Below are 25,957 nucleotides of genomic sequence, written 5' to 3'. Positions count from 1 at the left end.
CTGCCAACCCTGCTCCCCTGACTAACGCAGGAAATAATTTTTTCTGTAAACCAAATCTCCCTCTGCACTTTTGTGTGGATTTTTATATAGCATTCTTCCTTGCTTTACAGTTGTACGTTCTCCTAAGTGTTCCTGTGCGCTGTTAAGCAGCTGTTGTGTTTCACCCCAGAAGTGGCCGTATTTCAGTGTTGAGGAGGGAAGGGATCCCTTTATCGTTAGTGCCTGGACTAGTGAATGTTGTGTCAGATCCTAGCCTGAAAGGAGCTTTAAAAGTGCAGAGTAAAATTATTAGTATTCAGAATTAGTTGACAGCTCTGCACTTGGATAAGATGAATTTCTTTGCTGGTCAGGGGGGCAAAATTTTTCATGAGTGGGCTATTTTAGATTCATTGTTTTTGTGGTTCCCCTTTCAGATTTAGGCCTGGCAGAGCAGAATGTGCTGAGCTAAACGCATTGTTGAAAGCCCTGATCTCTGAACCCTTCTTCAGCTCTAACGGCAGCATTTTCCATACTGTCTTTTTGAGTTCGATGGGGCTGTGCATCTGGTTCAGCGTTAGTTGAAGCACCTCATAAAAGGACTGAATCTTAAGACACCAGTTTAGGTTCCACTGTAAATCCAATTACACGTGAAGAAGAATCTTTCCATCGCCCAAGCATTTTTACATGCTTTCCTTTCCCCCTTTTATTAACCAATACATGTAATATAAAATCTATCCTAAAATAACACTGAAAGCCTGACTGACTGGCAAAGCCAGTGAGGTTCAGTCTGGGCTAGAGAGATGACGGCTTGCTGACATGGAGAAGAACCGTACACAAAGCTGCACTGAGCCTTGGGCCCAGACAATAAGACTGACAGGACAATGGATACTGCAAGTGACATGCTTACTAGTCTGCATGAGATGAAGAATTTGAGGATGGCAGCCTGCATTTCTTATGAGTCCCAATCCCATTAAAGTCACTGGGAATCTTCCCTGTGACTTCCGTGGGAGCAGACTTGGGCCCGATGTTGTGGGGACAAGGGGGCCCCTTTTTGTTTATGAAACTTTGGGTCGATTTGACTCCCTATCTGTAACGCAAGCGGGGAAAAAAAAAAAATCAACTGCCATAAAGAGAGAGCTTCAAAGTGCCCTGGCAGACTATGGGAAATGATCCTTCCAGTCATTGTTCTGTCCTGTTTAGCTGATGACATATGTTTCGGGGAGTATTCCTGCAAGTTGACCAGACAAGGGAAGAACAAAGTCTCTATGGCATCGAACAATGTGGCATTGGAAAAGAGCAGTCTGGCCCTGATCCTCAGGCTGGTGTAAATGGATTCATCATCCTAGTTTCCTGGATTTTAAGGCCAGTCAGGACCATTAGATCCTCTAGTCTGACCAGCAGGAGAGTGAGTTTGTGTGTGGGGGGGGCGGAGGGTGAGAGAACTTGTGTTTGCGCTGGAAATGGCCCAACTTGATGATCACTTTAGATAAGCTATTACCAGCAGCACAGTGGGGTGGGAGGAGGTATTGTTTCATGGTCTCTGTGTGTATATAATGTCTTCTGCAGTTTCCACGGTATGCATCCGATGAAGTGAGCTGTAGCTCACGAAAGCTCATGCTCAAATAAATTGGTTAGTCTCTAAGGTGCCACAAGTACTCCTTTTCTTTTAGTCTGACCTCCCGCATGATAAGAGCCATAGAATGTCACCGCTGTCCAGTAACTTGTCGGACTAAAGCGTATCTACCAGAAAGGCAGCTAGTCTTGAGAGGAAGAACCCACCACGTCCCTGGACAGCTTGTTCCAGCATCCTCAGGGCAGCTCCTTTTGTTTGCACCGGCCGAGGATCTGGCCCACACGGTTCTTTCATCTGAGCTGCGATGAAATCCCTCAGACAAGTTTAACAGCTCAGCCTTCAAGGCCAGTTGTGCTCACTGGATTTTTATTCTGGTTTTGAAAAAGAAATACAGCGTGGTACTTTTTTATTCCCCTTCACTGAGCCCCATTGTGCTTCGATTAATGAAAAGGACATCAGAACAGAGAAGCTTTCCCTTCCCTGCTTACTGTACTGGACACATCTTATTTATTCCTTCATTGAGTTTCACACGGGCGGAAGTGACTGAAAAGTGATTCTTTTTTATTCTTTTTCTTTTTTAAGCCTAAGCCTTTCAACCACTGGCATTCAGAGAGGGCCTTCTCCCAGGCAGCTGTCAGTGCAGGGACTAAAGGCTTCCAAAGAAAAAGCAGGGGAGCGGGAATGGGTAGATCTGTGCCCTTTGCAGCAAATGCAGAGCCTCTTTTGTGTCCAGTGCAAGGGGGGAGAGAGTGAGCTCTAATTGAATAAAGAGGAAGGCTGTTGGGTCCTGCACCTGGTGAAAAAGACCCGAGCATGCTTTAATTATGGCCTATTGTTGACGAGCCTTTGGTGGGTGTGAAACTGCTGAAATGTGGAGCTATTCAAACAGAGGTCAGGCCTGGGGACCTCACAGCATAATGATTAACAAGGCAGCAAGCATTCAGGCTCAGCCAGCCAGAAACAATAGGAAATTGGCAACAGGGGCTGGGAGAGAAGAGGAGTTGAATACAAAGAGAGCTAGGCCAGAATACCCTGCTCTCTATTTTTCTGTCCATTTGAAAAAAAACACCACATTCACCCCCCACCCCCCTTAACACTAAGCCTTTCAGCTTCCTTTAGGAGAACAAGCCCAGTGACAAGCCAAGCTATTTTCTTTTCGCTTTTTAAGAAAACACCCGGTGACACTCACTCAATAAAAGTATGTGCCAGGGATCTCAAACATTCTCAACACCTCCCCTCCTGTCTCCTCTCATACTGTGAAGAGGCCAGAAGGCTAGTGGTCCCAAGTACAGTGGCAGGGTTGGATGGGGTGGAATTGGCCTCAGGACAAATCTCCAGGAATAGAAGGTTTATTCATGTGTCCCAGAAAAGAGAACCTAAGTTGCAAGCAGGCGGGTTAGTTGATGTATAGTGTGAAACTGGCAGGAATTAAAACATGTGGCCCCTAAGACGTGAAACGTTTATAATCCAATTTATGGAACACTGTCCTCCCAACATCCTGCAATGCATCATGGCAAGTCTTCCAGACCCTGCCTCTCTTCTCACTTGTCTCTCCCCGACTGCCACTGCAGCATTGTTTGTGCCCACACCCTACTGCACTGTTATTCTGCCATCCACTTGGCATGGTTCTAGCCACAGATCTTGCTGACAGCCACCATGACGCTGCCTGGGTCGGTGTCGCACTGAGATATGGGACATGTGTCTGATAATGGCGTCAGCTGAGAAATGGGCATTGTGTCCATGGGCCATTTCTTTTCACAACTTCAGTTCATGTTGAAAAGCCCAAGAAATCATTGCTAGCAACAGAGACTGCTGTTAATTTGGGTACCTGTGGCAAAAAATCAGTCCTGGCCTGGCTGAGGAAGTCTTGGTACCGAGCTATGTGCACTTCTTGGGATTCTTCTGTTCTCATATCATGTGTTAATGTGTAACACACCAAAAAAAAAAACCCCACAAAAACAAAAAAAACATTGAAACTCTTGCTGTTCTAATAGTCTTTTAAGGTTCAAAGAAAATAATGAATTTGTGGGGGACGGGGGTTGTTTTCTGTTTTTCTTTTTTTGCTTTTCCTGTGATGTTAAAAGGCCTAAAAGTATTTTTATTTTTATTTTATTTTATTTTTAAAAAGAACATTAGAAATTCTAAAGTTCTGTCTGCTGAAAGGCACTCTCCTACCTGGAGAATCAAGGGAGAGAGGGGAAAGGAATTTTAGTTAGACTCTTTAAAAATCTTTGATGGTTTTTGGTTTGCTTGTTGTCACTAAGATCCATGTAACTCCAGTAACTAATGAGCATTTTGAAAATTAAACTGGAAAAAGGCCCTCTTTATTCAGGAATAAGAATGACTGTATGGGGAGTTACAACAGTATAATTATGCCAGTATAGTTATGCTGCTAAATTTCTCTGTATAGACAAGACCTTAGACTGTGCAACTCATTGCCACAGGAAGTCGTTGAGGCCAAAAATTTAACAAGATTCAAAAAGGGACTGAACATTTACGTGGATGACAAGAATATCCAGCGTTACCACATTAATTATAATTCTGGAAGGGATATTAAGGGATAATATAAATTCTGGAAGGACTTAAGCCAGTATATCTGATTATTAGACATCAGGATGAGATGAGACCTAATGTGGAGCACAGATTATCCCACATCTGTGTACTGTGCGATTCTTACACCTTCCTCCAAGGCATTTGGTGCTAGCCACTGTTTAAAATAATACTCAACTAAATGGACATTGATCTGACAATTCTTATGACAATTCTTGTTTCGAAAGGCAGAACAAGCTTCTCTTTGTTTGAGGGGAACTTTCCCCCTCCAGGACTTCTTCATACAGCATAAAGAATTAGAAAAGGGCATAAACCCAGATTTTAAAAATCCACTGCAGGTCACGTTTAAAGTGGCAAACGGGATCAGATTGGAAAGCATCAGTTACTTTCGTTGGTGCAAGAAAAGTCATGCAAAAGTAGTTGGCTCTGCTCAAACAAAGTCTGCTCAGCTGCAGTGCTAGGCTTACTGATAACAGTGATGTATGGCAAGGACAAAATGGGAAGCTCTTGGTAAGCTGTTCCCAAACTTTTTCCTTTAGTTCTTTAATGGCGAGCCCAGGACTGAGAAATTGATTGTGAGTTTTCTTTTGTCTTCTCCCCAGGGACCTGGACCATAACGAGATTTCAGGCACAATAGAAGATACCAATGGGGCTTTTACAGGCCTTGAAAACCTAAGCAAGCTGTGAGTAGCCAAGCTTTAGAAGTTTTGTTGAGCTCCTTACATGAAGGGGGTACGGGTGAGTGGGGAGAGTTTCTTATGTGGACTTTGGGAACGGGAAAAGCTGAAGAAAGTGTGAGACATGACAGCCCCCAGACTCACTAAATGGTAGTAAACGCCATTCCTAGGAGCACATGTTTTCGTTTCGTAGAGCCCCATGCCGTTAGAGCAGTTGAATATTCACTCACTCAATGGTGGTAGAAACTAGCTTGTGGATTTGTTCTTGGTCAGATTTAGCACACTTCAGTTGCACTTTGTCCACAGAACTCAAGGGAAAAAGCTTCCTTTCACAAAATCACTGAGTGATGCTCAACCTCTAATGAAAACGCTATAATAAACCAGAGAAAATCTCAGGGTTATGCTTAATATATCTTACACTTCACAGTTCAAGTGAATTGGACAAACATCTGTCTCTTAAGGGTTTTTTTTTTTTTTGTTTGTTTTTTTTTTCAGGATATGACCCACCAATTTCATTAGTGATGCAGTCTTTGTGCAGTTTTATGATCTTGTGATTTTATGATTACTTTTTAGAGCTCATATGAGTGGTACTGATACGCATCTGTATTGGGCCAGAACTGTCAAAGGGATAAAAAGAAAACTGATTCTGTTTGAGAGGAATGTGCAAGAAAATTTATATTGCAGATATTTGTAGATGGCTTCAGCTTTGCAGATATTCAGCCCACTGTTGATTTCTGAATTGCTAAGTGTCCGAGCTGCTTGTTAGATTGTTCGTTTTCCCTTTTGGAGGGATTGCATGGAGAAGGATATTTGAAATCCGCTATCTATAATCGATCCTGTCGGGCAAGTTTCTGACCGATTCTGACTAATTGGGAGTCTCTTTTAATGATTATTTCTTGCCTCTGTTTGAGTTTTCACCTCCTTCATCACTGTCTCTGAGGCTGATATGCCAGGGGTGCCCGGTATGATGGCAGGTGGCTGGTATGAATCTCAGCAGGTGGTGCATTGTCACTCTGTCATTAGAGCTATTTGGGAGAGCGGCTTCAGTGAAGTGGTCGGGACCTAAGATGGGGTTGGAGAAGAGGGACTTGCCATCGTGGGTATAGAAGGACATAGATCAATTTAAAGGAGAAGGGGAAGCGGGGTAGTTAGAGATGCAGGTTGGGGAGGATGGGGAAAGACCAGAGTGTAGCATGAACCAGATGGTGAGGGCGGGGTGGAGAACAGGAGTGAGGGAGATTAGGAGGCGGGGAATATTGGTTAGAGATGGAGAAGGGCAGACAGAAAATTCAGTCACTGGAGAAAGCATGGAGGAGGTGCCACTGGTGGGTGCGGGAACTTCTTGGCTGGTCTTGTTGATAGTTTCCTTTTATCTGAAGAAGCTGGTGAGGTCCTATGTGTGGTAGGAAGCGCGTGGGGACAGTGGGAAAGTTCAAGGAGGGAGTCAAAGGGTAGATTTTAGCAGATGGGATTGTGGACAAGGGAGTAGATGAGAGTGGGAAGGCTGCACGCTTGGCAGGGAAGATGGTAGAATGGTAGGAACAGAGAATAGCCCTGGAGTGGAGGAAGTCTTCATGGTCGGTGGGCTTCCTTCAGAGGCACCGGCACAGGAGCTGGGGTAAAGCAGCAGCTGCTGGGGATGCGGGTGTCAGGGGTTAGAGGATAAGAAAGGCTAAGGCCTGAAAAGGGGCCAAAGGAGTCAGAGCGGAAGAAGGGAGAGGAGTGGAGGGAGTCGCAGCCGAGGGGCTATGGCAAAGAAGTCATGTGAATGTTGCTGGACTGGGGGTTACATATGGGTGAAGGGTTGGACAGATTATTGGGTCTCTGGTTGGATTATCCATTTTGCCTTAAAATGTAAGGTTGGAAACACGCTCGTAATGTTCAAATAATCTAGCTGCCTTTCTTGAGGCATTTTGGTCACATTCGGGGCCTTTCAACTCAAAAGGGCCTAAATTCGTTCATCATCACTCAAGCCAGGAGTTTGAATTTTGTCTCGGGGCTTCAATTAAGTGCCATTCCTACTTCCAAACTTTTTTTTTTTTTTTTTTTTTAAATACCAGCCTGTGTGCTAAGTGTTGAACTGTCTGGTATAGGGCCCCTGTGTTTTAACTGTCATTAGCATACAAAAAAATAAATGGCACTTCAGAGGAAACCTTCCAATGAATTAATAATCACAGCTCTGTGGAGATTGCCTTAAAAGCTGCTCCCCTTTGATCTGGCATGGATTAGTCTCTGAAAGGATTTAGCCATGAGTGTTGTTCAGCATAATGAAGGTGTTAAACTGGGAGTGGGGGAGGCCAGTCATTGTAGCCTTTCCTGAATTATAGATGAAGCTCTCCAGAATGGAGAAGGCAGGCCTAAATTAAAACATTGCCTCAGAAAAGGGAGCCGAGAACCACTGAAGCATAGAAAGCATCAGTGGAGTCACTGGGGAGCCACCAGTTCCCTAATTATTCAAGCTGCTAGATTTAACCGTTTTTGATGGCTCACTCACTTAAAGACCTTCGTGCAGGTGCAAAGCTGGCAAAGGGGGAAAATGCTACTTTCTAATGAACTGCTTGTGCACAGTGTCGTTATACTACTTTAATTGCAGTGTGGAGGTACTGTTGCCAACTCGCTTGACAGTGGGAGAGCATTTCTTCACTTGCAGCAAGCTGGCTGATTTGCATGCCACAGTGCTTCCATTCCAAAATACCAGATCCCTTTGAAGATGGTCGCTGGTTTTATAATCATTTCATAATCAGAAAAATGGTTATCTAGGGTCTGTGAGGAAATAGGAATATGTATTTGAATGAGAGTTGGCAGGAGTGTACACCAGCTTCTTATTACAACTTTTCTATGTATTTCTCATGTACGTGGCTATACAGAATAGTTGCATACATGTGTATACCCAGCTAGAGGCGCATACAATAGTTGCATATAAACAGCACGCGCACATATACACTATATATGTAAAGGTGGGTAAAAATCTCCACCTGAGATTTTTGAGGATCAAGATTCACTATAAATGGTGAGCAGGATTGACCTAAGGGGTAAACCTCATTCTGAACACTAACGTCTAAATACTGATGGACTGTTCCTAATCCAAGGAGCTCAGTAAAGATTACAAAATATTTTCACCAAATAGGAACATCTGAAAAGTGGCTTGCAAATGAGTGTGCCTTTTATCAGCCACTAGGGACAGCCTATGGCAGCTGTCTTTATTCTTCTAATAAAAATTTAAAAAAAAGACAATCTAGGGAATGGCCTCAAACTCTCTGAAGATGCAACTATGGTTTTATGGTAAACTAATTTTGACCATAAAGGGTGTGTATGTGTTTGTGTGTTTCCTTGTGGAAGATGGGAATTAACTTTGCCAGAAACCTAAGTTTTGGTTCTGCTTTGTAGTTGTACGTGTTGTACAGAGAGAGACTAAGAACTGTAATTGGTTTCCCATTAAACATGTGACACAGAAATTTACCATGAAAACTGGATGACAGTAGCCAACTCTTGCTGGCGTGCCTGTAGTGGAAAAGAATTATGGGATATCTCACCCAGGAGGAGACAAGATTACTCATTGTTGGGGCCCTGGAAGGGGGATGGCTTGAGCTAGTGAACTGAGGAGGTGCGTGGTTTGGAGGGTAACATAGTTTTGGCTAGTTGTGTGTAGTTTTCCCTTTTTTAATCGTTGTAAACTATAATTAGCTGCATTTGCTCTGTAAGGATGATATTCACAGACTTTAAGGCCTGAAAGAACTATTGTGATCATCCAGTCTGACCTCCTGCATATCGCAGACCACAGAACCTCACCCACCCACTCCTGTGATAGACCCTAGCCTCTGGCTGAGCTACTGAAGGCTTCAAATCATGATTTAAAGACTTCACGTTACAAAGATACTCCACCAAATTACTCTAGTTCAAACCAGCAAGTGATCCGTGCCCCATGCCGCAGAAAAAAGCAACCCCCCCACTCCCCTCCTCCAGGGTCTCTGCCAGTCTGATCCAGGGAGAAATTACTTCCTGACCCCAAATATGCTTATCAGTTAGACCCTGAGCATGTTGGCAAGACCCAGTAGCCGGACACCAGGGAAAGAATTCACTGTAGTAACTCAGAGCCCTCCCCGTCGAGTGTCCCATCACTGGTCATTGAAGATAGCAGTCATATTGGCTACATGCCATTGAAGGCAATCTCATCATACCATCCCCTCCATAAACTTCTCAAACTCAGTTTTGAAACCAGATAGATTTTTTTGTGCCTTGGAAGGCTGTTCCAGAACTTCATTCCTCTGATGGTTAGAAATTTCATCTGATTTCAAGCTCAAACTAGTTGATGGACAGTTGATACCCATTTGTTCTTGTGCCAGCGTTGGCCCTTAACTTAAATAACTCCTCTCCCTCCCTGGTATTTATCTCTCTGAAGTATAGAGAGCAATCATATCTCCCATCAGCTCTCATCTGGTATGACTGATGTGGTTAGGTCCTATGATGGTGTCCCTTGAATAGATATGTGGACAGTTAGCAACAGGGTTTGTTGCAGGGATTGGTTCCTGGGTTAGTGTTTTTGTTGTGTTGTGTGTAGTTGCTGGTGAGGATTTGCTTCAGGTTGGGGGGCTGTCTGTAAGCGAGGACTGGCCTGTCTCCCAAGGTCTATGAGAGTGAGGGATCGTTTTCCAGGATAGGTTGTAGATCGTTGATGATGTGCTTGAGAGGTTTTAGCTGGGGGCAGTACATGATGGCCAGTGGTGTTCTGTTATTTTCCTTGTGGGGCCTGTCCTGTAGTAGGTGATTTCTGGATACCCGTCTGGCTCTGTCAATCTGTTTCCTCACCTTCCCAGGTAGGTATTGTAGTTGTCAGAACGCTTGATAGAGATCCTGTAGGTGTTTGCCTCTGTCTGAGGGATTGGAGCAAATGCGGTTGTATCTTAGAGCTTGGCTGTAGACAATGGATCGTGTGATGTGGTCTGGATGAAAGCTGGAGGCATGTAGGAAAGTATAGCGGTCAGTAGGTTTCCGGTATAGGGTGGTGTTTATGTGACCATTGCTTATTTGCACTGTAGTGTCCAGGAAGCGGATCTCTTGTGTGGACTGGTCCAGGCTGAGGTTGATGGTGGGGTGGAAATTGTTGATATCCTACTGATAATTGCCAATTGTGAATATTTATAGAAAATTGGTACTTTGTAAATATCAGATTGTGCTGTGAGCATCATAATTGGCAGTGTTCTGCAAAGAACACAAATCCTGTCCTGCTTATTAGCACCGAATGTTGATCTACAGGAAGGCTGATCGTCCCTGGAAGTTTGAAAACATACTCATTGTCCCTTTGGACAGGGCTCACCAAGTGATGTTCTGTTCAGGACCCTCTTGTGTTAGGCACTTTACAAACACGCATAAAGAGACCTGCCCCCTTTAAAGATCTTGCAGTTCCTGTATGTGTGCTGAAGTTCAGCTTGTCCTATAGGACAAACAGCAGTGAATAAATTATTTCTCTTCTACTAAAGGTCAGAAGTGGAAGGTGTTGCAGCGATAGTCCAGTACCTTGTTAATCTGGCATTGCACTTAATTCTGTCCACAACCAGCCCATCGCAGAATACAAGAGACCTTCTGTTACTCAACAAGCCAATTTCCAAGTACCATCGCAGACCTGCCTCTTGATGTGATAGGGCGCATTCCGTTTCATACTGTCATCACTATTAAATTGTAATACAGATAAAAGTATTTAATTTCAGGAGGGGAAGAAGTGCACGCTTCAGCCCCTTAATCTCTGTGCAGTTCAGATTTCCACTGCCTTACACTGGACACTTTATCAGATACAGTCACGCTAATTGTGTTTTTTCTTTTGCCTTTTCTTTCTGTTTATCTGGCACTGGATGTTTGGAAACTGCAGAACTCTGTTTGGAAACAAGATCAAGTCAGTGGCCAAGAAAGCGTTCTCAGGCCTGGAGGCCCTGGAGCACCTGTGAGTAACCCACCATCCTTTGCCGTTTGGAACGAGTCCTGCCAAAAATGGCTGAGGAGGTCTGCTAGCAATTTAATAGCGTCTTTGTAAACTGAGAAGCCAGTCCATTTGTGGGGGCCAGCTGCTTCCTTCTCATTATAAGTCAGCTTCAACTTTGGCCTTTCTTTGTGCCAGGAACAAAGTTACAGAACATATGGCAAATTTGCATGCCCTTAATTTTTTGATTTGTATTGGGATAAATATCTCCTTGACTCATAACATGGTTACCCTGCAGGCTGTTTGCAGCGAAGCCATGTTTCAGACCTGGCCATCGCTCCCCCACTCAGCATTCCTCCAAAGTCCGTGACGAGACATGTTGAAAATGACGAGCTTCTGATACAGAAACAAAACCTCTCATTCAGTGTAACCACTTTTCAAGCTGTTTGCAGGAAACCAGTTTGGCTATAGCTAAGCAGTTCTTCTCGTCTCCTCCCAGGGCCGATGCCTCGAGCAGTGATTCATCCTTAGTTTCCGCTTACGAATTTAGCCAGGTTTAAATATTTTGTTGCTCTGTGTGATTTATTGGATGTTGATCACGTTGACTCTTAGGCCCCTGGCACCAAAACAAACAGTGAGGCGCAAGTGTGTTTTGGAGGGGTCAGTAATGACTCTCTGGTTGCAGTTGTACTGAGATTTGCACTTTAAAGCAGCACTAAACTCCTATTGTTTCACACTTTAGTGACTGAGTTTAGAGTCCAAATTTTGGCATAATCCTCCTTCAAAAGACAAGTGTTTTTTTTAGTAAAGTACTGATGAACTTCTGCAGAGGGAAGCATTTAAAAATACTCCTTTTTGGAAATTTTTACCCCCTTTTGCTCAAACTAGCTTTAGAAAACCTAAACAACCACGTTCCCCCCAAACACGTGTTCTAATATCTTCTCAGATATACGTCCCTTTGGAACATTTATAATTAAACACATAGACAGATGTAGTCCTCTTATTCAGGAGAACTGTTTTCAAGGCTATGGAGTAACACAGATTTCTACCTGCTGAGGATTTGGTCCATGAGCAATAAACCTGCTTGGAAGTCAAGGCTGCCTGCTGGGTGCTCAAGAAGATGGTGGAGATGTGTGAGCAGTGACTGGTGGAGGTAGTCTAGGCTGAGATGGTAAAGTGGAGATGAGGCGTTGAATGAGTTGCTCGTTTCTTTGCTTCTTGTGGCTTGCATTGGCGAACTGTGCAGTCTAGCAGCCTTAGCTCAGAGTTAACAAGTGTTTTATCTAGTATAGATCCACAATAATACAAATACAAACCATTGTGCACTGCCTGAATATGGAGCTTGCATACCATAAAAGGTGTGTTCCATTACTTACTTAGCTTGGAGAAAAGATGTTGGTCTCTTGATGTTACTGGAGCATTAATTTTTTTCAAAAGTGCCTCTGATTTTGTTCTGCAGGAACCTCAGGGACAATGCAATCAGGTCTGTCCAACCAGAGGCTTTTGCTAAGATGAAGAACCTGAAGCAGATGTAAGTATTTGGACCGTACATACCATTAAGTCTGCACTAATCTTTCTCCTCCTGTTTGTGAGTAGTACCATACTGGTCACATGTATAACATGCCATTGGAAACAATTCCCCCTTCTCTCTCAACCTTCCCTACAGGTTATTTTTACACTTGAGCAGATGTCCCGACACATCTCACACTTAGTAGAGAGTGAAATTAGATCAGAGTAACCGTGGGTAGCATGTGTGCAATTATCCATCTCCGCTCAGAAAATCCAGTTCTGTTAAGCAAATCTCTTGTTCTTACACAGTGCTCTGTGAGCTATTTAATTCCTGGTGGCCAGGAATGTAATTTCCGGTATACCTATGTTTAGGGTCTGCACACAGTGCTGACGTTTCAGTGGATTTGAGATGTACATCATCTAGCGTCAGCTGTAAAAATGTGGCTGTGTTATCAGAACTGCTAGTTTTTCTCAGTGCCAGGGCTCTCTCTTGTTATATACACACACACACAGATGCATATCGTCATCTCACAGCGTTCTAAAGGTTAAGCTGTAATATTCGATGATCTCAGATCCTGCCCCCCAGTCGCTGTATAGTTAATGTGTGGTTCACAACCTCTGCTTGACCTTTGGTGCTACTCCTTACAGTCAAACCTGTATCGCTGCTTTGCTGATAGTGAAGTTTCACAGAAATGCCTTGGCCTAAAAATCGCTGTTTTACGATATGCTGTAGAGATGGAACTTTAAATGGTCACTTGTCTACGTGGTGCTTTGTAAGAGGTTCCTAAACCAACACAAAGGCCAAATTCTCTGCTGATGTACATTTTGAGAGCACCATTAGCCTTAGGGCTGTGATAAGTTAAACCAGCAGAGAATTTGGCCTGGAGTGTTTTAAAAATTATGTAGAGAACATCTCACACCTTACAGCACGTAAAACCCAGGCCTGGCATTACTAAAGGAGTTGTGCAGCATTTGAAGTTATTGTGTCTTGTGAGCTTATGCCCCATCTTTGATGGCCATCCGCTAGTTACACAGGTGAAGTATCTTCTGAATTCTAAGATTTCTTCTTAACAGCAGCCACTAAGTTCCCAGTAGGATGCTGAGAATTTTTTGTTATTTGAATTACTCACTGTTTTTGTTGGCCGTATACAAAACCAGTGATTTGTTGGCCCTCCCCTCCCCCTGTGTATCAGTAGTTAACCAACAAACAGAATTCACTGAGCTGAGCGCGTGCCTTCTGACCCCCTGGTGCACAAACAAATAAGTGCACAAACAGAAGGAGGGAGAGAGACCTGTTGGCTTGGGCTGCATCAGAAATGCACTAAAGATTAGCATTGGCTAAGTAGGTTATTAACCGCTGTAAGTAGAGAGCTTCACAGAACGCTTTCGACATTCAGCGATTGAACCTTGCAGACAATCCCGATAAAGACTTTCGAGACAATGGTGGGCAGAGAAGGCACATGTGTAGTAATTATACAAGAGGAGTTCAGGATTCCTGGGTTCCGTGCCTGACTCTGCCCCGATACATGCCTCCTTGGTAGATTACTCAGGTCCAGATCCTCAAGGGTATTTTGGCTCCTCGCTTCCATTGAGATCTCTCTGCCTCGGTTTACCTAAATGTAAATCACCACTTGCCAGCCTCTCAGGGTTGTTGCAAGGGTTAATTAATGTTCATAAAGCGTTAGGAGATTTTTTGGGGGCGGGAGGGAGAGGAAAGGTGCTATACAAGTGTGATGTATTTAGCACAACAGCCATCTTCTCCCTTTTTGCTCGTGCTGAGGGAAAGGGAGGCCCGCCGAGTGATTTTAAAGGGCTCTGAACTTTGCAGTGTTTCTCTCGCAAGGGTCACAAGCGGGCGCTTTCGTTTCTGTTTCCCTCCAGCCACATAAACAGCGACAGCTTCCTGTGCGATTGCCAGCTGAAATGGTTGCCGCACTGGTTAGCCGAGAAGGAGCAGCAGCCCTTTGTGGTAGCCACCTGCGCCCATCCCGAGTCGCTCAAGAGCAAGAGCATTTTTGCCGTGCCCACAGAAAGTTTTGTGTGTGGTAAGTGGGGTCTGGGTGTGAGGCTGTGTGAACGGCAGGTCTTGTTTTGGCCAAAATTTCCTTTTACTGCTAGACTGTGTGATTGTGCCAGGGTTGGTGGGGGTTTTGTGTCATCAAAGCCAACCCAAGCCTACATTTTAAAAATTAGTCACTGGCTACAATTTATTTCCCACCAAAACCACACATCACATTGGTTGCATCTAGTGTATCCCTTTACAAGGCACTCTGAGTATTAAATCAAAGGGGACTAACAGTTGGTTCAGTTATAAATCCAGCTGCTCTGTTATAGGAAGACAGCTCCGGTCCTAGAGAGCTAATATGGGCAGGGTTTCAGCTGTGAATTTGCACACAGAGTGATAGCACTGTGAGCTTCAGTTGTTGGGTTTGGGATTTCCCCGCTCCCCCCCATTGCCACCCCCTTAATCGTAAGAACAAAAGGTTTTAAAAAAATTGTGGAGGGGCGGGGGGTCTTTAAATATAAGCTCTTTTTATGGCTGTTTTATCCATTAAATCTGAAACAGCCAATTGCTAAAATTTGCATTTGTGTGTTTGTGATTAATTTTTATTTGCTTGGATCAGAACTACTGCTTTCCTTTCATCCAACTGCTCGCTGCTGTTATGGCCAAGTATGGCTGAAAACCAGCCTGGCAAATGCAGAACAGCTGAACACACACACACAACCTAGCTTTTAATCGGGAACAATTAAAAGTGATCAACCGAAACCTGTGGTAGGAGACTGGGCCAAAGTCACGATTGCTCATGCTTTCCTCCTTTGAAACTAAATGGGGCCTAGGTTTTGGAACCTCTCTGTGCGGTTTGTCCTGTTAACCATGTGGATTTTAGTCTTACTTTTTTACAGTGATAATTTATGAAGAGCAGAGTAACTTTTGAAAGTTCCCTTTCCTCAGTTGAAAGCATAACTTGTATGTCTCACTGATGAAAGTTCACCCCACGTTCCAGCCACACCTGAGATGAGCACAAATATACACATACGCTTAACGTACAGGGCATCAGAGCTGAGATGGCCTGCCTCCAAATGGGCTTGGTGGGGTTGTTATTTCAGTCCTAAAGAAAAGGAGACACATTTTCAAATGCTCTGTCCCCACGGCAAGTCATCACAAAGTTGCAAAATCAACCTTTCTAATGTAAGGACAGCTTTGCATCTCCGATGGCTGCCAAGCCATCAGCCACCGGTCTTTCCCAGTTCCAGAGGCATCGCTGTTTGTTTAAACATTACTCCAATATTCAGTTACGCTGTTTGTCGAAATCTAATAAACGAAACTGCTTGGAACTCTGCTAAAAGCAACAGTTGCCCTGAGCAGAGGGGTGCACATGCAGGCCTCCGCTTTAGAAGGGTGACAGGCAAATACAGCTGCTGTTCATAGACATCTTGTACCATCATGCTGCTGCTAGTGAGTGCTTGTCAGTTGTAACAGTGACTTTAATCCTTTTCACCCTCCGCTTCAGGTTAACGCAAGAGTTTGAGGGAGGGGTGGTTTAGAGGAGAAATTTAGGGGCTGCAACTTACTCTTGAAGTTGAACTTCAGATTTGCTCTTATTGTTTGAAGTGATGCTTTGTACATGAGTGGTGTAAGTATTCTGGTAGCACCTGGGCCCCAGTCAGTGGACCAGCGCCTCATTGCGCTAGGCACTGCATGCATACACTCTGAAAACATGGGGCCTGCCCCTACAAACCCTGTTGCATAGAGAGAGTTCATCTTCCCATTAAGGTACATAAAGGCAGATGTGCAAAAATGTCAGTTCCTCAAGCTAAATAGACTCATGGTTAATTAAATTTAGACTTGCTCTGCATCAGCTGCTAAAATAATTTTGTAGGTGAAAACGGCAAGAATTGTGACCGGGAACAGTGGTCATAGCGTCCGAGTTCGGGGCTGAACCGCTGTCATTGTTTTTCAGACGATTTCCCCAAACCCCAGATTATTATTCAGCCGGAGACAACCATGGCCGTTCTCGGCAAGGATATCCGCTTCACCTGCTCGGCCGCAAGCAGCAGCAGCTCCCCTATGACATTTGCCTGGAAGAAGGACAACGAGATCCTGCACAACGCCGAGATCGAGAACTTTGCCCATGCGCGGGCCAAGAACGGCGAGGTGATGGAGTACACCACCATCCTGCACCTGCGGCACGTCACCTTCGCCCACGAGGGGCGCTACCAGTGCATCATCACCAACCACTTTGGCTCCACCTACTCAAACAAGGCCCGGCTCACTGTTAACGGTGAGCGCCAGGCTGGGTTCAAATTCTTTTCTTGTCGGTAAAAAGGTCATCCAGCCATACGTATCCCACGGTGTGTTGGGAGGCCCCGTATTACAGGCACACACCTCTCTGGCTATGCTGACCCCAATCTGGCCACGCACATGCCTAACTCCAAGCATGCGAGTCATCGCTAAACACAGGCGTCATCCCATTGGTTTCAGCCGTTCCCGCAGGGTCTCTGCCAGCAGGAATGAAAGTCTGAAAGGGCTAGAAAGAGGGAACATATCGAATAACATTTCCCTTTAGGGGGAGGATGGTTTTTATTTGTTTCATACCCTGAAGACTGATCCCAGAAGCATTTGAAATTAGTTTAACGGGGGGGTTCTCAGGCATCAGGAAGGCTGGTTTAGTTTCCCTAAGGCTGTTTGTCACTCTACCCCCCCGCCCCTTTTCCCTTCACAGTGTTGCCTTCATTTATCAAAACCCCCCATGACATCACCAGCCGGACAGGGACGACAGCACGGCTGGAATGTGCGGCCAATGGCTTCCCCATCCCACAAATTGCTTGGCAGAAGGACGGAGGCACTGACTTCCCAGCAGCCCGAGAGCGACGCATGCACGTCATGCCAGACGATGACGTCTTCTTCATCATGGATGTGAAGATAGAGGACATGGGCGTTTATAGCTGCACGGCGCAGAACTCTGCGGGCTCCGTGCTGGCCAACGCCACCCTGACGGTACTAGGTAAGAAGCTTTGCTTCCTTGGGGATCCGGGCAGTGCAGGCAAAGGAACCATTTTGAGTTTCCAAAATGGATTTTAGAAGGGAATGCTTGAGTTGTCAGAAGCCATAGACCTACTCATGGGACAATGGGGTTGGAGCGACGCCAGTAACTTATGGGAACTACGAAAGGACCCAGATACCTGAGAAAATGAGTCCAGTTTCTGTTGGAAGTCACCCTTCTTCTATAGGAGAAACCCGTTAGGCCATGCTATTTGCCTCCCCTGCCAAGGAGAAATATGCAGGAGGAAACTAAACTCTGCCTCCTTGCCCTACAAGTTATTGGTATGTGACAGCTGTTATTCCTCCTCCAAAGTGGGAGATGATTAGCCTGGGGCATGGGTTTCTTGTGTAGGATATGGAAAGAAAACTAAAGCAGAACTGATAGTAAAGGCCCAGATTATGCCAGTTAGACATTGGTTTGCAGTGGGGTGTCCCTGGGGAAGCTGGCATACAAGACCCTGTATTGTTTAGCCAATTTCTAGAACTTTGCTAATTGTGTTTTCAGAAACGTCTGTTGGTTTGCTAACTCTAGATGATCTGAGTCATCTCAACCCCCCTAGAAACTTAATATCTGTACTTAAACCCCTGTAGAGACGCCGTCCTTGATCCATCCACTGGAAGACCATGTAGTGTCTGTAGGTGAAACAGTGGCCCTTCAGTGCAAAGCAACGGGAAGCCCACCTCCACGTATCACCTGGCTGAAAGACGACCAGCCCCTGGTAGTGACTGACAGGCATCATTTCACCCCTGGCAACCAGCTGCTGATCGTTCGGAATGTTGTGCTGGAGGATGCTGGGAAATACACCTGTGAAATGTCCAATACCCTCGGAACGGAGCGTGCGCACAGCCACGTAAGCATCTTGCAATCCCTTGGCTGCAGGAAGGACAGGATGACAGTGGGGATAATCACCATTGCAGTGGTGTGCAGCATTGTGCTGACGTCTTTGGTCTGGGTGTGCATCATCTACCAGACCAGAAAGAAGAGTGAAGAATACAGCGTCACCAACACAGGTACGCTCCAACCCTGGCTAAGGGCTCTTGGGCCAGCGGAAACCTTTGCGTGCCAGAACATTCTGCTGCGGCTGAACAGCTGAACCAGCCAGCCATAACTCCTACTTAAAAGGCTTATCTCAGTGATTTGATTCCCCGTATCATCTGCCTCTGTTCAGGAAGCTGCACCCAGCTGCACTGGCTGTCACTTACTGTTGCAGAATGTTCAGTGCTTTGATTTATGGCTTGCCTGGCTCATCAAATTCTCTCCCATCCAGGCGCAGACAGCCTCTCCTGATTCAGAGCCTGACAGGTTTTCTCTGGCCACTGTCGGAAGCAGTGTTGCAATCTGGGTTAACCAGGCCTCATTTGTGATACAGGAAACCCTTTTTCCACCCTGGGTACTGACCCCTCCACCCGCCCACATAGAACTCTTGCAGTGAGATACCTCCAGCAGTAAAGTGCAATGTCTTCTAGAGGAAGTTTTCTGGTGCCTAGCGGCCTTCTAAAAATGCCACCCTGGTGCCAAACTCATGGCATTGGGTTGATCGCTTGAGGATGGGCTGTACTGAGGTCAGGAGGAATAGTCAGTGTAAGCACCCGTTTGGCCTGTTGGACCAGCTTCCTGGACTCTGGGGTGCTCAGCAGCACTGGTTCAGTCTGATCCCTTCCTGGGATTTGATGCCCTCCACTATATCCCTTTAATCTTCTCAGGAAACAGGTGCAGTACGTATGGGGCTTTCAAAGCCATGGCGGAAGGGAAGGTTTGGATGGAATGTAATTTGCATGCTCTAAATGCAGTCTTTTCTGCAGGACCCTCTGACACTGAATTTTTTTTTTTTTAATCTCGAGACATTGCAGAGCTTCTCTCTTCCCCTTTGTGAATGGTGTCTGGTCAGTTCGTTACAGGGTCAGTTCTGGAAAAGGAGGGGTTCCGGGCCCCCTAGAATTGAGTTTACATTTGGCATAGCTTGTGATGGGGGAGGGTGACGGGACTGGCTAGGGATAGAAGTCTAAGAGCTGAACCTCGCCCAGTGACCCAGGATCTAGCCCTGGGGCTGCTGTCTGGGTGAAGGCTGTTCAAAAAAACAAGGCCAGCTGCTGTGGTAAATAGTAAATGTCTTAAAATATGGAGATACTCCTCTTAAGTTCAGATAGCAGTAATTTTAATAGGACACTTGCAATGGAGAGAAAGTAGCAGTCCCCCCCCCCCCCCCCCCCCGCAAAAAACAAACAAAAAACATTTGCTTTGTGCTGGGGTGATGAGCCAGCATAACGTGAAGGCAATTGCATATTTATCAGAGTGGCTGAAGTAAAATCAGGCTGAAGCTGACTCCCCAAGCAGCAGCCCCCTGGCCAGTCGTTATCATTCTTCTTCAGTTTTGAAGTTTACTTTCGGCCTGGTGTTTTCATGAGGCGGGGCCTGGTACAAAGGGAGTCTGTTGCTACTGAGCCACTGACAACCCTTACTAAAAATTCAGAAAGCAACATTTATTATTCTGCACATTCCCCTCCGACTGACCGGAGGAATCCTGGCAGACACGGAGGCTGTAACTGCTTGCTCAGTTTGACCATAGAAAGCATGCAGGCCGCAGTCTTCTCTATTCACACGGTTATGAAAGCGGTTGGATCAGTCTCCTAAATAACTTAGGAATCCACCTTCTATTATCAGAAGACCAAGATTTTCACAAGGCCCTAGGGATTGGCGATGCCTAAATTTTGAGGCACTCAACTAGTGCCACCTTAAAGGGGGCCCTGAGGGGGCGGCTGCTCAGTGTGTTCTGAAGGACAAGGCTGCTTTAAGATGTCACCCAACAACGTAGACGTCCAAAGTCACTGGTCACGTCTGAAAAGGGTGGCCCGAGTCTCCATGAAAGTCAGTGGCACTTCTGCTCCTAAGTCATTTTTGACAGCGTAACTCCTTGTGTAGAAGTACGGGAGGTTCACATTTGTCTTTACCTCTTGTTGCAGATGAGACCATTGTACCACCTGATGTGCCAAGCTACCTGTCTTCCCAGGGGACTCTTTCTGACAGACAGGAAGTGGTCATCAGAGTTGAGAACAGCCAACAGCCTAACGGGCACATAGAGAACAATGGTAGGAATTGGATTCTAACATTTAAAAAGCTGTAGCCACTCTTGGCGTGACGAGGACTAACCAAAAAAAATTAGTGTCTTCTGCTCTTATTGTGAGCTGTTTGCAAGATCCATACACCTAGCTACTACACTGTATTGGGGACACAGGCAGGGAATCATAGAATATCAGGGTTGGAAGGGACCTCAGGAGGTCATCTAGTCCAACCCCCTGCTCAAAGCAGGACCGATCCCCAACTAAATCAGCCCAGCCAGGGCTTTGTCAAGCCTGACCTTAAAAAACTTCTAAGGAAGGAGATTCCACATGCCTCTCACTTTGCGGACATAGAAGAAACACCTTTCCCAGTAATATCACTCATCAAAACAGATTCCTTTAGTGACTACTAATTCATCAGGCCTGGAAGAATGGGTTTTGCCAATATTGGTCTAGTTCTATGGCTCTGGAATTACTGACAACTAAATTCTAATACAAAATCCACTGGCATGGCAAAACCCTGCCTTCAGGCTTACAAATTAAATGCCAACATCATACAATATTTTAAAAGACAACATGTTAGGGCAGAAAGTTTAAATTTCAGGATTAAGATGATCAGTCTATAAAGCATTAGTTCCTTGAAAAATTGACTCAGCATAAGGGATTACAATGGAAACAGTGTATAATTCTGTTTTTACAGTACGATAAATGACTGAATGTTTCGACTGAAAGAGCAGATGGTTGTAATCTTTAGCCAGCTGGTTCTTTTGTTATAGGTATGTGTCATACTGATGCTGGAAGAAGTCCAGATGTTGAAGCTCCCACTGTAGCTTGTAGACAGCCAAAGCTATGTGTAGGATATAATAAAGACGCTTGGAAAACCGAAGACGCAGCCGATGGAATGCTTGTTCCAGATAAGACAGGTACAAAACACATTAATCTGCAAAGACATTTCATGTTAGTACAGATCAGAAATCATTTGAGAGTCAGTGTTATTAAGACTGAGAAGAAATGTTACCTAAAAAAATGCCAAGAGTGATTCTCAGATGCGGATACGGCAAGTTCATTTTTCTCTTGCTTATTTCTTCATCACAGTAGTTTGAGCTTAAAGCACAGCCAGAAAAGGGAAAACTTTTGACTCTGATCAGCATCACTGCAGCTTGAGTGGTTGTTTTTAAGCCATTTCTAATATTTAAGAGCTGTTTCAAACTGAAGGGGTTAGACATTTTCATCAGAGGCATCATAAAGGGACTGTCCACTTGAAAATAATCAGAAGTTCAAAAATCAAGTTAAAAGTAGTTTTGAGCACTACACCTGCTCCTTGGTCTCTTTGCCAGCGTGTGTGGTTTTCCAATCACAGTTTCCTGTTTTTTTAAAAAAGATTTGCTCTCTCATCGTGCTGTATATAAGAGCCCCTCAGACCACCTGGGAAACTGACTGATTCTCTAGGGGGAAATAGTGAAACCCAGCTAACTGACCGAGTGCAGATAAAATAAACTGGTGGGAAAAACAGACTTCCTCCTCTAAGCAAAATATTTTCAGATAGAAATGTGATTTAAATTGACAATGTCCCTTTAAAAACGATGACACTCAAAAGGCAACATACTCCTTTTCAGCAACAGCTACCGCAGAATTCCACCTTCTTTTTCTGCCCTGTCTGGTCAGCCACAAAGCAGGAAATGGTGGTGAGGATAAATACGTAACACCTGTAAGGTGTCTTTCTACTTGCAATAGAAATAAATGTGTGGAGTGGGATAAAGGAGGCAGACCCAGTCGTTTCAACAACCGTTAGGGATACTGGGAAATCTAACGTTCTGCAAAAGGCAGGCGTTAACTAGATTTGTAGAATACCAAAGAAGAATATATTGTTCAGGTGACTCCCATGTGGCAGAGGGGTGGCCTGAGACGTCTTGTCCATCTCCAACTTGCATGATGCTGTGATGACGGCTTCAAACTGGCTGTATTTAACTTCAGTTATTGCCTTTTCTCGCCCTCCACAAAGGGTACAGCCTGCCAGTTGTGTGCACTGACTGTAGCGGAAGTACAGATAGCATGAATGTCAACATTTACCCCAAGGATCCTGAATACTATTCTCAGCCAGCTAAGACTATGGATAACGCACCTCAAAATGCATTCAGCAGAAAAGAAGCAAGTAGGAGCAAGAGCAGAGGCAGCAACCCTCTTCACCCTCCACAGTGCACTGGGATTGACAACAGTCAGAGAATGGACACCGCTAGTACTCTGTATCCCAGCAACCATGACAGAATGCCACCGTCGTCCTGCACGAATCAACCACTGCACGTGGACAGACAAGGTACACATTTTGCTTGGGTCTCTTTCCCTACACCGTTCAGATTAATGTCCTGTTTCCTCTCATTGCCATGCCTTGCTTTTATAAAGCTTTAGTAATCTTTAGGATTAAACGTCTCCTATTTAGTGGTTGGGTTTGAATTATTATTATTTATTACACGCATTGCGGTAATGGTGGCGTTCTGAGCATTGTACTATCCTTACTTTCTAACAGGCTCTTCACAACCTTTGGCAAATGCTTCAGAGCACAGCAAGCTTAACTTAAAAGCTTCACCTTCAGAAGACTCCGTGAAGCAGCTAAAAGGGACTCCTGAAATTTCACCAACATCACTGGATATACAGGGTGAGGCTGAAGCAAAACAAACGCTTCTTTCCAATGGATACCCACCCAAATTACAGAACTCCACTCATGAGTTTAAGCCACCCATAAGATCAACGGACTGAGAGGGGAAAAACTGCCGTGTGCAAATGAACAAACCTACTATTGACCTTAATTTTTTGCACAGAATACTTAGGCTACTTCCTTCTACCTCAACTCTTGAACTGACAGCCTCTCCAAGGAAAAGGAAAACAAATGAGGTATGAGAAACAAGCTTGTGTGGGGAACAAATTCCTACTCGAGCGTCACCGGTCTGTCTGTACGTAGTTTAAAACTTCAATGAGAAGTATTACTAGTTCAAAAGTTAACTTGCATATGAAGCACATAAATGCAAGGGACAGTTGTGTAGAGAAAAGAAAAGTATTTGATACAGTTGTACATAAGAGTTTTCATATTATATATAAATATCTATATCTATCTTTTACAGAGGCTATTTTAATCTTTAGTGCATGGAAAACTGAGTGAAACTTTACAAACTTTTGGCAATATTGTTTTCAGTATCAGGTTGCTGTTAAATTTTTCGAGAGAGAGAATTCTGGTGCCTTAATGCATAAGCAGACCTTTAAAAACCCAGGCTGTTTCAAAGGAATTGTCCAGCTTTGCTATGGAAATTCCTTTAGATCAAGCATTGGTTGGGTTATTTAGCACAAATCCCCTCCCCCTGGAAATTGATTGCACTTAGCAGGTTTAAACTGAGATCTTAAATTATTTCCAAGAAACGCTAAATGGAGCGTAGAGGGAGAGCCAAGCAATTACGACAAAAGAAAAAGTAGTACATAGCAACCTTTTTTTTTCTTTATGGAAGAACTTAAATTCATTCCCCTTCAGAATTGCCCTGAAGAGCTAAGGTTAAATATTAGCTGGGATAGTCCGTCTGTCAATTCAGCAGAGCAGCACAGAGGCATAAAGTTTAATTCAACTACTGTGCACACTTGCAAAAAGGAAAGCTAAAATCATTGCTAACAACAAAAATACATGCAGTAGGGGGTGGGTTTGTTTTTTCTTTTTGCACCTGTCACAAACTTAATGGCCTCGTACCATTGTAACTATAGCAGTATAGTTAAAGCGGTTCTACCCTTCCCAGTGTGAATGCTGTCATCCTGCTCTAAAGGTAATTATGTGAACACAGCTTATTCCTGTATGGAAAGGGAAGTAAGTCACACGAGTATCAGACAACTTTATAGAAGTATAACTGCATCCATAGTGGGCTTGTAGCTGTATTATTGTCCCAGTAATAAAAATCACACCCCTAAATTACCATTATACAGGCTGTGTGCAGACTATGCCTGAGACACATGACCCATTTTCCCTATGGCACTGTATTAAGTCGTCTCTTTGCCGCACATAGATCCCCTGAGCTGCAGCACGCCACGTCGGTGTGCACGCACAGACAGTAATGGCTATCGCCTTGTCTGTGAACGTTGACCTCAGGACCATGATTACCCCTTCGTGCCGCAGTTCCGAGCTAGTCGGAAATATACGGATTTAGAAGCAAGAGTATATGTTGGTAGGTGGCCTTCCTGGTTTAAAGGGATGAGTGCCATGTTAGTGCAGGGTCTTTAAGTTCATCCATGAATTAAAAAAAAACAAACAAACTGGTCAAATGGCTCTGTCATTTATAACTTCAGTCTGAAGCTTTTTATTTTTAGAACAGCTGCTTCTGTTGGTATCTGTGGATGGATGGGTTGGTTTGTTTTCAGTTCTGCTAATACAAGTTTACTAGACTTTGGTGATGACTACTCTGGGGAAAGGTTGGTTCTTTTCTGTTTGTTTTTTTCTTTTTCTTAGAAGCAACTAAAGGCCAGTTTCATCAGAGCAGGGTCTGGTGGAAATCCTGCTCACATCACGTGTCAGAAGTCAGGGCAGTGAGACCTTTATCAAGGCCTTGATTCAGAAAAGCAGCTGTGTTCCGAACAATACTAAAGACCTATTACTTTTCTAAATGAGGGCCCAAGAGACCCACCCATATTATCCCAAGCTCCACTTTCATTAAAAGACTGCCACCCTTAATAATCTGATTTCTCAGTCCTTTGAGTGGTAGCCTAAAACACATTTCACTGTAAATTATCACTGACCCTGGCTTTTATGAAGCAAGGCATAATTTAGCCAGCTACCTTTCTAGACCAGTTTCTAACTGTAGACACATTTGCACTTTGTGGCAGGTGACGAATTATGTTGAGTGCCAACTTTTAACTCTTCAGCAAATCAAAAGTGAAAGAGATGGACGAATGATAGTAAATAAATAAACCAACATGTATTTGTCCCATGAACTGAGAAAAATATGCTTTAGAACTAACTCCGAAAGTGAAAACAGTGGGATATGAGTGGGACATACACAAGGAAGATGCGAATGACTTGATTGACCAATTTTGCTGGCAGAAATGTCATCACCGTTGCAAATATTAAGCACATTTGCCACATTAACATTTGAAAATAATGTATTTTTAATAACGTTAACTGTTTCATGTTACTTCCACTAAATATGTGAATCTGCTGCTTCTGAGAGGCAATGTGAAAGAGGAAGTATTACTTTTGTGTACAAAGTTATTTATTAGAAAATTTGGTACAATATTGTATGTTGAAAAAACCGTTAAATATTGAAGTGTCTAACAAATGGCATTGAAGTGTCTTTAATAAAGGTTCATTTATAATATTACAGCTTTTTTGTTGGGAGTGAGCTTTTCAGAGTTTCAGCTGAAAAAAATAAAACCCAAGCAGTTGCTTACATGCGTCTCTGTTTCTAATGAAAATGTGTTAATATCGGGACGTAACCATTTCAAAACACCCATTTGTCAAATTGCATTCAATAGACAGAGAATTCTGTAGGGTAAACCAACATTGGGTACTGGAAATATGACCCTAGCATGGTAAAGTTGGGAACTGTAGCTGAGATACACAGTGAAGAATTCCCAATATAAAAAATATCAGTTGCCTACACGTCTCCATTGGAGCCAAAGCCAGATGGACT

At 44.2% G+C, this 25,957-nt stretch overlaps 1 protein-coding gene across 2 annotated transcripts in view; it reads left to right on the top strand.

The window, feature by feature from the left end:
- LRIG1 (leucine rich repeats and immunoglobulin like domains 1) overlaps positions 1 to 25,680 on the top strand; it is a 128,053-nt gene extending 102,373 nt beyond the window's left edge. Inside the window, exons 9-20 of one of the 2 annotated variants that reach the window (XR_012159755.2) lie at positions 4,705 to 4,785; positions 10,643 to 10,714; positions 12,150 to 12,221; positions 14,081 to 14,244; positions 16,162 to 16,482; positions 16,924 to 17,205; positions 17,835 to 18,254; positions 20,205 to 20,330; positions 21,077 to 21,223; positions 22,303 to 22,614; positions 22,825 to 23,189; positions 25,152 to 25,680. Coding sequence is in view for 1 of the 2 variants with exons in the window: in XM_073351038.2 (XP_073207139.1) it covers positions 4,705 to 4,785; positions 10,643 to 10,714; positions 12,150 to 12,221; positions 14,081 to 14,244; positions 16,162 to 16,482; positions 16,924 to 17,205; positions 17,835 to 18,254; positions 20,205 to 20,330; positions 21,077 to 21,223; positions 22,303 to 22,614; positions 22,825 to 23,054 (2,227 nt within the window). In the remaining variant the exon portion in view is untranslated. Of the gene's footprint in view, positions 1 to 4,704; positions 4,786 to 10,642; positions 10,715 to 12,149; positions 12,222 to 14,080; positions 14,245 to 16,161; positions 16,483 to 16,923; positions 17,206 to 17,834; positions 18,255 to 20,204; positions 20,331 to 21,076; positions 21,224 to 22,302; positions 22,615 to 22,824; positions 23,746 to 25,151 lie in introns of those variants that run through there. The other variant, XM_073351038.2, reaches the window with a different exon arrangement.
- The last annotated feature ends 277 nt before the right edge of the window (positions 25,681 to 25,957 follow it).

This window comes from Lepidochelys kempii, chromosome 7 (genome assembly GCF_965140285.1).
Source record: "Lepidochelys kempii isolate rLepKem1 chromosome 7, rLepKem1.hap1, whole genome shotgun sequence".
NCBI lineage: Eukaryota > Metazoa > Chordata > Testudines > Cheloniidae > Lepidochelys > Lepidochelys kempii.
The sequence above is the reverse complement of the archived record's forward strand: the minus strand, read 5'-3'. Positions and strand labels throughout refer to the sequence as shown.